The 10,848-nt window shown below is 39.4% G+C and overlaps 1 protein-coding gene across 1 annotated transcript; it reads right to left on the bottom strand.

Moving 5' to 3' along the window:
- Positions 1-688: 688 nt before the first annotated feature.
- On the bottom strand, positions 689-5,038 carry LOC146522012 (uncharacterized). The gene is made up of 5 exons (XM_085149934.1): positions 4,780-5,038; positions 3,089-3,183; positions 2,805-2,905; positions 1,977-2,132; positions 689-1,878 (listed from the first exon to the last, which is right to left on the bottom strand). Exons 1-5 carry the CDS (start codon positions 4,923-4,925, stop codon positions 1,402-1,404), a joined length of 975 nt encoding a protein of 324 aa, XP_085006060.1. The 5' UTR covers positions 4,926-5,038; the 3' UTR covers positions 689-1,401.
- Positions 5,039-10,848: the final 5,810 nt, after the last annotated feature.

Genomic DNA, 10,848 nt, shown 5'->3' with positions numbered 1-10,848 from the left:
TTCACATAATGATATTATCCCACGCATGTGGTAGGCCACAATATGGAGGGATTGGAGCATAGCTCAGCCACTGTGTGAGAGCTGAGCAGCAAAAAGAAATTAAGTGAGGAGCTGGCTCTCGCTCAATGGGAGTCGATTGTTCTGATTCACTACACTCTTCTAAGCACGGCTCTTAGAGCTGATGCTTTTGCGCACGACACATTATCGAACGCTACGTTGTGTGTCGTGGATACTGTTGACCCTAAATCTCCCGACCACTAAGACCGAGACAAGACCAAGACCATGTAAAAGTGGTCAAAGTGAAGAGGTCAAAGCAGGTGTGGCCAAGCAGGAAATGAGCAGAGCAGTGGGACTTTGGGAGCAAGGAGAACAGATGTTTTGGCTAACCCGGTAAACTTCAATCGTCTTGAGAAAGAGACACCTTTCAGCTCCTTTGCTCTGGAAGCTGCTCCTTTGAATATCACATATCATAACTTGGATTTGGGGTAATAGAAGTTCTTCTACAAAATGTTTACCTCATCGCAATCCATGTGAATAAGTTAACAATGCTTTTAAATAACTTAAACAGAGTAAAATACTGATCCTCTGGAATCACACTGAAACTAAAAAATTTAACTAAACTTTAATCAGATTAAGAGTTAAATATATTTATATTGTCTTTATCATTTTTTTGTACAAATGAAGAATAAAGAAAACTGATTTTCCTGCATTTCCCAACTCAGCAGAACAAAGTGATGAAGTGTTCTCCTACTGATACTGTATAAGCAACCTAACAATAATGACAATATCTGCATTTTAACTCAGTTACTGTATTAATTTAACTGTTAAGTCAATATTTCATTTGGACCATTTTTATATAATCTATAATGAAGGATCACATTTTACATGACAGTGTTCACTTGCAAGACCTAAGGAATAAATAAAAATCCACAGGATTTTATTGAAGTTGGTTTTGTTGGCTTTTCTTCCCAAGAGATACATTTTTATTTACATTTACACATTGATACTGATTAAACATAACTAAATTTTACTAAAAGAAACATTTTCTCTAAGCAATTTATCAATGTGTAGCTAGGAATACAATCAAAATGTGTGATTAGGAGACAACAACCTGTGTTACATATGTAACTAACCAGAGGACAAAATGTGCACACAGAATGTTTAATCTTACTCTAAGTTTATAAATGAACAACATTTTTCAGATTTATCATTAGACTTCAGACATGACACAACTGTAAAGATCACATCTGGTAGTAAATTTCTCAGTAATAAAACAACGATTTTTATTTATTATGTGATGTTATTCAAAGCAGAGAATTTAAAACATGGCATAGTGAATTCATTTAGAAAAGGCACTCTCAATAAAAGAAAGTAAAACTTATCAGCCTTGTTTCTTTCCCATTATTTCTTCTTCCACACAGGTATAGAGGTCTGTCTGGGGGCAGCAATGCAACTGGTCAAACATTCGCCAGAGTTTTTCAGACACACAAAACAAAATGTCACATTACATCGAGGGCAATCAACTGATGGGCAAGCCATCGTGCTGTGCTCCAACAGCAAACCACAGGTAGGACAGGCACGGACCGAGGGACAAACAAGGACTCCAGAATCAAACTCATCGTCATCCTCATACTCGGACTCAAACTCATCGTCATACCCATGGAATGTGATATCTGGGCATTTCTTTAGTGTTTCTAGTGACGGGTTGCAGCAGCCACGATTTCCACAGCGGTCTTTCCGAGGCCGTGCACCCTTCCACTCCCTCAAACACTGCCAGCAGAATTCAAACAGCCGTCCTTTTACTGCTGTGCACACTTTACAGAGGACATTCAAATCTGACCCATTCTCTCTCGTCACAGCGAATCCACATCCAGGACACTACATGGAGACAGAGGTGGGGCAACATTTTATAAATAGCAAAATGTCTATCAAGTCTAAATTCACAGTATATAATAACATGTTGATGAAACCCTTACCAACTTAGTAGTAAGTGTCTGCCTGGCAGCATTGAATTCCATGGTTTTTTGAAAGTACTCCATTTCTTCAGGGGTCAGAAGAGCCATTTTACAAACCTCTGCAAAAGTCCACTCAGCACTACAACCAGACCCACCACACACAAACCTGCTTCTACCCTTTATTAAAATATGGAGAGGTGAGAGAATGATTAGACTCACATGTCGGAAAGAAAACAAGTTGATGAGTTTTTTTCAAGAAGTTACATTATTAAGAAATATTTCATTATACATCAGAAGTGTCCTGCTATATGTACAAATATTTGATGAAACACAGAGTTTTGTTGCTATATGTTGTCTGAAAGTCATTTATGCTCTTTACGTTAGAGAAACACTGAAATTATCACAGCTGTAACAGAACAGGTGGAATTCAAAGCTACACTGAAGCCTCACTGATGTATTACAGGTTTAGTGCAGAGGCAATTTAACTTAAATCATTTAAATGCTACAAGTTACAATAGAGAAGACAGAAGCTGAACATTTCTGACTGTTTTATTTATTTCCTTGAGAGCACAGCAGGTTTCTGCTGAGAGAAGTTCATGAATTTACAGCAGTTCAACGCTCTGTGTGTTGATCTCAGTCAGCGTAGCTTCTTTCTGTCTCCACTACATGGCATTAAGCGTTACAGTCACACCAATAAAAAACAATGATGTATTGGCCACTGTTTTCATTATTCTTTATTTATTCACGTAGATGTAACATAGTCCTGTTAAGAATCAACGCAACCCTGCTGGATGCTGTTTTTATTTGTTTGCTTGTGTATTTTAACAAAGCCAACCTTTAGTGGCCTACCTGGTCCAACAACCTGCGACACCAGTTGGTGAGAGAGGTCGGGGTCACAGCGTGACCACAGGACATCTTAGCTCTGCGAGATATGAAGCCTTCATACAAAACTGAGAACAATCACACAGAAGTAAAAAATCAATGTCACACACGAATAAATGCGCATGCATTCTTTTTTACTCTGGTTAGTGTGAAAACACGTAAAACTATTTTTTAAAATTCTTTTCTTTATTTTTCATTTTAGATTTGAATTGGTTCGATGTCACTTTGAAAAGTGCCCACATGATACTTACAGTCCAAATCATCCTCTCCAGCTACAAATGTAAGTGTGGGGTCGTGAGGGTTGTAACACTTCTCCTGTTTTGTTGGCACGCTTGAAGGCATCACACTGAGAAACAACAACAAACAGATCAGAATGAACACTTCCAGTTGGACTTCAAAGAAGAACACTTTTCCTAGAGGCAGATACTTCTTTTTAACATGACGTTTGTGATCAGTGGCTTTGTGTTTCCCAGTTGCCAGTCTTGGCAGCCGGGCATCACGCCGCTCCTGGCCGACGCCCGGCACACAATGTACCTGGCCCCTATGGCGCCTCCTGCAGGTGTTGGGCCTGCGGGAGCATGGGCCCATGTCCCCTTTTCGGCTGTGCCTGGCAAGGCCCCATGGACTAAGGCCTGGCCACCAAACACTCGCCCTTGGGCACCCTCCCCGGGCCTGGCTCCAGGGCGGGGCCCCGGTATCCCGGGCAGGGTAAACTGTTCCCTTGATGTTTTGTTCATGGGGGTCTTCTAAATCGCTCTTTGTCTGGTCCCTCACCCAGGACCAATTTGCCATGGGAGACCCTACCAGGGGGTCACCCAGCCTTACCTTACTCAGGTAATTGTTATTTTATATATTATGCTGTATGTTGTTCAATACATTTCTATGCAAAACAAGAGAAATTTCAATACACAGCAGTATATTCACAATTGAAACAAGATATTTACATACACTTTAGGGAAGTGTTTTTACTGTTAAACATTAATTTAGAGTAAACTTTTTTGTTTTAGATAAATAAATATTTAAATACCTTTAAATTAGTTAAATGTCAGAATAAAGAGAGACAGAGCTGTCTATTTTTGTATCACTTTCATCAAATTTAAGAGTACATATACACTAAGTTTAGGAGTAAAGGAGTAAAGTCCATGTGAGTAAATTGGTGGCACACCTGTGGATGCATATAAGGCAAAACACAGAGCCCGTTTCTTTGACATGGGAAAATCCAGAGATAACAAGAGATAACAACCAAAACTGATTTGATTTTTTACAATTAAAAAAGTGTTTGTGTTTTTATCCGGAGAGTATGTAAAAATCTGGTTTATGATAAGTTGATGATAAGCACAACAAGGCTAAATAGTTAAATAAACTTTTCTGAATCTAAATAGTGGACTTTGGTAGAATTAAAAAAATAACTGTAGTGCAGGTCTATAATGATTTTCAGTGCGACTATCATCTAGTTTTAAGTCCTAAGTAGTCCTGATTTTGAACTGTTGTAGTCCCGTTTTAATTCCAGATCAGTTCTGGGTCTGGTTGAATTGGGGTTTAGTCCTCGTGCCTTGATAAAGCCCTGATTTTGTTCTCCCTTGCTGCCTAATTTAAAAAGTAGATATATGGTGAAAAGGTAGAAAAAGTAGATATACAAGTACACATATGTCATGCATGTGTGATATTCTTTTTCTTATATGAAGTTATTCTATTTCGAACAAAACTCAAAACACAGCCTAATAAATCTTCAACTTCACAGCATGTTTTTCTCCCCCCCCCCCCCCCCCCCCCCAATCCCACATGCATACTACCCTTTAGGGCTAAGCCACGGGTGTATAAAGTGTCTGGCTCCGCCTCTGCTGTAACGCCAGACTGTGACACTGAACGATCACATCGCGCAGTTTACAACAATAACAAAAAAAGCCCGTGGAATCAGAGCAACAGGTGCACGCAGTGTTACCTGTGCTGCGGAGCCGGGTATGGGGCCATCGTCGCTCTGTACGCGGGAAACTCTGGATACAGGCGATAGACATGTGGCACGCTGATGAACGGAGCAACACCTAAATCTGGGTAAGGTGAAGGCACACCTGTGGTCCGGTTGAACATCTGGCTTGGATTTTACTGTCACGGCGTTCTGTCTCTGGTCACGGAAGAATATCCTGCGACGGACTGAGAGTTGCTTTTGTCTGCGCTGAATGCAGGCAGCGATGCTCCTCCCTCTCTCTATTCGCGCGTGCGCGCCTATGTGTGTTTCAGGCTCGGACCTCTAAAAAGAGCGAAGAAAAAGTCCTTACCAAACTGGTAAATGCAAGGCAAAAAGTAAAAACAATTACCTGAAGTCTGGGATATAAAACTTTTTGAGACTTTCATTAAGATTATTAAATCCTCCAGCCAGCATTAAAAGGTGTGATGTGGTAGAACCTTTGTGAACGATTATATGAAAGTGAATTTAAAGACAGTAAATAGATGACACACTTTATTTAACTCTTGAAAAATCAAGAGGGTGAATTCCCAGTCCTTCCCTTTCCCCCCTCCTTCCCCTGTTCTCTCAGTTTTCCTGGGAAAACTGATTTCCCAATCGTTTCATTTGGATTTCACCAGTTATCCATTCAGCTGTTTGAAGAAACATTAAACACTAAACCTACCCTCTGCACACACCAGGGAATGCCCCTAAGATTTTTTGTTTTGATATTTTTTCCTTTCGATTTCAACCCAGCAGTTATGAGAAGTCACGTGACTACAGATTAGAATTCTTGATTATTTTATACACTTTTATTTCACATAATCCGTGTTAGTGCTACTGGAATTTGAGGTTTATTTATTCATTTTAGAAATAAATCTGTTTGGGTTTGATTGCACTACTTTTGGGACCTTGCATCATGCAGCCAAAGTTGAGGAAAGTACCCGATCTACAGATCAGAGACTCTGGGTTGGATTATCTGAGTTTGTGCATGGGCTTCATGTGTTGTTTTTCTCATTGTGGTGTTCTGAATATGCATCAAACTGGATGTTAAAATGTTTAAATTTTTTATATGGTTATACAAAATGACTAACATCAGATCAGATCAGATCAATACCATGTTTATATGTTTACAAAGTTATTTCCAGGTTGAAACGAAACAACGAATGGACAACCCTTAACAGCCTTTTGGAAATGATTTTCATACTTTCATGTAACAGTAAAAAAGAAATAATCCCCCTTTTGTTGTAGATGCGTAGTATTAGATGGTGGGCTCCTGAAGCCATCAAATTGAAGAGGTGGAGGTGGAAGGACGTCTGGTTGATGTACTACAACCCTCCAAGCTGGCTGTGGATGCTGGGAGGAGACAGCACTGTCTTATGAAGCCAAGTCAACCAGTGATACATGCAAACTTGTATCCTGGTGATAATTGGAGAGATGTCTGCCAATAAGTCTTTTGTGCAATATGAGGACATCTGAATAAGCAGCTCCCCCTACAGCCTCCTGTGAGGTATACACCTTTAAAGAATATACTCTCATATTTCAGAGTTTAAGAACAATTTCAACCAAACAATAATCAAACACATAGAGAGGAAGAAACAGAGAAACACAGGAAACCCTAACCACCATGTTTGGAGGATCAGACTTTTTTGTTTTTGCTTTTTTCTTGAGTAATCACACATATCATACTGCAATGTGTGCATACATGTACACAGAATAGCTTGAATGAAATGAAACCATAACAGTAGTATTTAACTAAAACTTCTAAAGTACCTTGTATTAAATATAATTGAACCTTTGTTTTTCATGTACTTTAAAATGAAAATAATATTTAATGTCAGTTTTAGCACACATTCGAACATGAACATGGCCGCTGTCGTCTTCTTCCTCTCTCATTCTCTCTCTGTCTTCTCCCCTGACGATTTCCTCCTCTTTTTCCTTATTTCAGCACCTCCCGACAGTACCACAGTCCCACTCTTGGATGAAACAACAATGAAGTAGAACAAAGGAAGCTTTTATCACAAAAAAGTACATTTGGGATGTGTCCACTAATAAAAGGCACTCTTTTCTTGTTTAAAAACAAAAGTGAGAAATAAACTAATAATGTAGGTAAAACAGAAATATTTCCTGGATTTTTGCTTCTATGGTAGTGAGGTGCAGCAGGGTGTGTACTGATGAGGGAAGCCTGGCTCCTTCATTTAAATTTGGTCAGACTTTGAGGTCATATTGTGAGTTGCTAACCTCTGGATTAGCTCGCATGTCATCATCACACAGAAGATCTCAGAAACTGTAATGTCAATGTCAATGTTTTCATCCTGAATTGATTGAATAAAAATGGCAGTTTTATAAAAGTTACGCCTCCCTATTTTTGCCGTTTCCTGTCTTGGCTGCTTCATTCATGTTGGAAATATCATATCCACCAGCAAGCTGACTCTGAGGGAGACCATCAGCCTCAGCAGTGAAGGGCAGAAAGGTGCACGTGGAATACACATTATGGTATTCTACCAATTATGTAAGTGTTAAGAAAAAAATTATATCTCTATGTTTTGATAATAGTTTTTCAACATCTAATATTTGAGATAATTCTGATCTTTTTGTCATTAATCTCTTGGATGAGCCCCCAACTGTGCATGGCCCCCTGGGCAAGTGTCCAGCATGCCCTTTGGGTGATCCAGCCCAGCCTGGATAGCAAAATGACTCTGGACCGGTGTTGTACCAAAAAGTGATTGTCTGTTCATATTTATTCTACTGTAAATGACTTGTTGGTATAGAATATATGAAACATATGTCAAATGTTTCCTCGTGAATGACATCATCCCTTCTATCCCTTTGAAGACGTGAGGCTCCATAAATGCTAAAGAGGTAAGTATTATTTCTCAGTTGCAATTAATAGAAAATAAACTGTAGAAAAATAAACAAAAGAAAGAAGAAGAGAAGTAACAATTTAACATAAACCCGTGACACACTCCAGGGTAGGGCTGGACCATATCATACCATTCACGATAATACGGGTGTAATGTTGGGCAATGATAAGAAAATGAAATATCGCGATAGAATATGGGTAAAACGTGCATGCCCAGTGCCTTTGTTTACATACGCACATGGCGGCGACGCAGAATGAGAGGAGCGAAAGTAGATCGTTGAATGAAGAAGAATGAAACGGATGAACCAGAATTGGTTTGTAAAAATGCTGCAACTTCAGTGGTGTGGAACTGGCTTACCTTTCGTCCGTCAGATACACAACAAAGCACTATTTTGATAGCGCATGCTAGGGCTGTCGTTATTACCGTGTTTTTTGGAAAATACGGCACACTTAAGATCAATCCTTTGATAATATTTTTTTTTAGTCGCATTTGCAACCAAATTGGTCGCACTCTAGAGCCCTGCAAGAGGATAGCAGAAATGGCAACAAATATAACAATAAAGATATTTTAGTTGGCGTAGAAGGACTAATGTGTTTTACCAAAATAAAGAAGACATTGCAGGCTCTTTAACAGATCCGTGAACGGAGTCCGGATCGGAATCCACTTGCACAGCGAGTCTGGAACTTGATTTGGATCCGGTCGTTTCCCAGATCATCCGACCCGGATCCGCTGTTGATTATAAGCTAGAATGATGCCCGCTAATGTTTGGCTCGTGTCCTAACGGCTATTACGGCAGCCAAGGAGAGCCCTTAATCTCCTACAAGGAGACTTTACACAGGTTAGTGTTGGTCTACATGTTCTTTGTTGTCATCCACTGACATAGATGCATGTTTTGTAATCATAATCCATTTGTTCTTCCATGTACATTCTTTCTTACGTGATTTTGTTTTTTCTGTGCAGAATTTTCAAAAGGCGACGGCCCCGTCCAGTCCCTGACAATAATGACCAAGACACAGTTGAATACAACACTGACGACCGTGACACTGTGGACTACAACACTGATGATTTTGTTGACTACAGTAGTGACAGCAGCAGAGGTCTCTTTAGAGCCATCAAGGCATTGGGACTTTTGGTCCTCCTGCTGGCCTTGTGGTAGTACTACGTGCTTTTCTTCTGGATTAAGCTTCTCTTCTTATTCTGTTTCTCTTCATCCACCAGGATTGATTTTCAGTATTGGAGGGCTGAAAATGGACTTTTCCACCCTGTTCATGAGTGAGGTATGAAAATCATATGAAGCTCATAATATATTCCCTGAAAATTACTCAGATAATGCCGGTTTATTATGTATTATTATTAAATAGACTTTTCAATCCAGAGTACTTCAAGATTAGCACCCGCTGCTATCTGTATATCCTCCCTCATAGTAATCACAGTATTCCTAAATTTACCATCCTTTCAAGAGTTAAAAAACTTTTTAACTCTTTTTAACCCATCTTGGTTTTTTTTGTGTCTCAGGATCACAAAGGAGATGTCATCCACTCCATCACACTGCATGTGTTGAACAACTGGGGCAATTATAATCTGTTGTTGTTGTTGTGAAATAACTGAAATAAAAATTTCAATTCAATTCGAATTCAATCACGAGTATTCTTGTCTGTACAGCTTACGAGTTCATTCTTTATGTATAAAAGAAAAGAGAGGAAAAATGTGAAAGTGAATCAGACTCCAAAACATATTTAAATAATTGTATTAGATCCAAAACATCCGGAAGCATAAACACAAATAACCACACACACAGAGACGGGGGAAAGCAGAGAAAACAACAAAACACTACTACACATGGAAAATAAACATATTTATAAGGACCTCCCGAGGAGGACGACCCATGAGGATCGCCAGCCCGAGGTACAAAAAGACATAAGTCCTGGGTCCCCAGATCCAGGCCATGATATAAAGTGGTCAGTGTTACTGTTCTCCCAGGCAGTATTATAAAGGGTAGTATCCAGGCATCCATGAAAAAGAAGATTTATAAGGTTGAGGTGAGTTAGAAGTAAGCTAGCCAGCTGACATGATATATTTTGTACCGGCTAATGTATTTAATGAAACACACATACAACACTGCTAAAACAGTGGAAGTAAACAAAATTGAAAATCTCCATAACAGAGTTTTTTGGAGAGTTAGTTATGTTAGCCTAGTTGAGATTATCTATCTGCCGGGTGACAAGCTACAGTGTTGCCAGTACACACAGCAGCACTGCAAGTGTTTGTTAGAATGTTTAGGGTAAGCATTAACTTTCTTTCAATGTACGTGCATGTTGAGGGTCAGTCAGTGAGGTTCAGCTCCTGTGAGTGCCCGATTGGCAAAGATAAGTGCCATCATATGGCTGCATTGTTGATTTGGGTGGAGAAGAATGTGTATCGCACTGATGTGGAATGTGTATAGAAGAGCGTGAAATTATCCAAAGCAGAAGAAATTACTGCTTTTCGCTACTCAGGTTAAACAAACCCCAAACCCCAGCAGCAGTCTATTGTATTGAGTGTCCACTAAAATTAAAATAAAAGCGTTCTAACATCTCACTTGCTTGTTTTTATTAAGGCATACATGTACACTATTTTTATTAATAGATATTTCGCTACTGAGGTTAAACATGATATATAAGTCACTTAGATAACTTCTAAATGTTAATGTTTGGTTTATTTCAGTGTTTTATTTGTTCCTGAGTAAATCGGTTTGGCTGTGATTAAAGTTAAGCTTCATAACATATTACTCACAGTTAAATTAAAAGGGGACGGCAGTAAAAACTCCAGACATGTGACATCATCAAGTACGCTGGTGTTCCAATTGTACAAATCGCAAGGCCTTGCTCGCGTTCTCGGCAAGTCCGTACTACCGTGCGTTCTCGGCAAGTCCGGTGTCACCGAGAACGCGAGTATGTACTCGCGTACTTAGAATTGAGAAAGGGCCATGCTGCTAGTGATGGGAGCCGAAAGATCTAAAGGGAGCCGGATCTTTTGGCTCCCAACTAATGATGTGTGGATTGATCCTGAAATATCGATTCCTCCGATACCAATCATTTATGTCCTAGAATCGATTCTCACATTAAAATATCGATATTTTAGTAATTTAGAGTAAATTTGTAGTTTATCATTAACAGGAACACAGTGGAAAGAAACTATAACATTCGGATTGTCTACATTCAAAGGA

Source organism: Neolamprologus multifasciatus, chromosome 3 (assembly GCF_963576455.1).
Source record: "Neolamprologus multifasciatus chromosome 3, fNeoMul1.2, whole genome shotgun sequence".
Lineage (NCBI taxonomy): Eukaryota > Metazoa > Chordata > Actinopteri > Cichliformes > Cichlidae > Neolamprologus > Neolamprologus multifasciatus.
The sequence above is the reverse complement of the archived record's forward strand: the minus strand, read 5'-3'. Positions and strand labels throughout refer to the sequence as shown.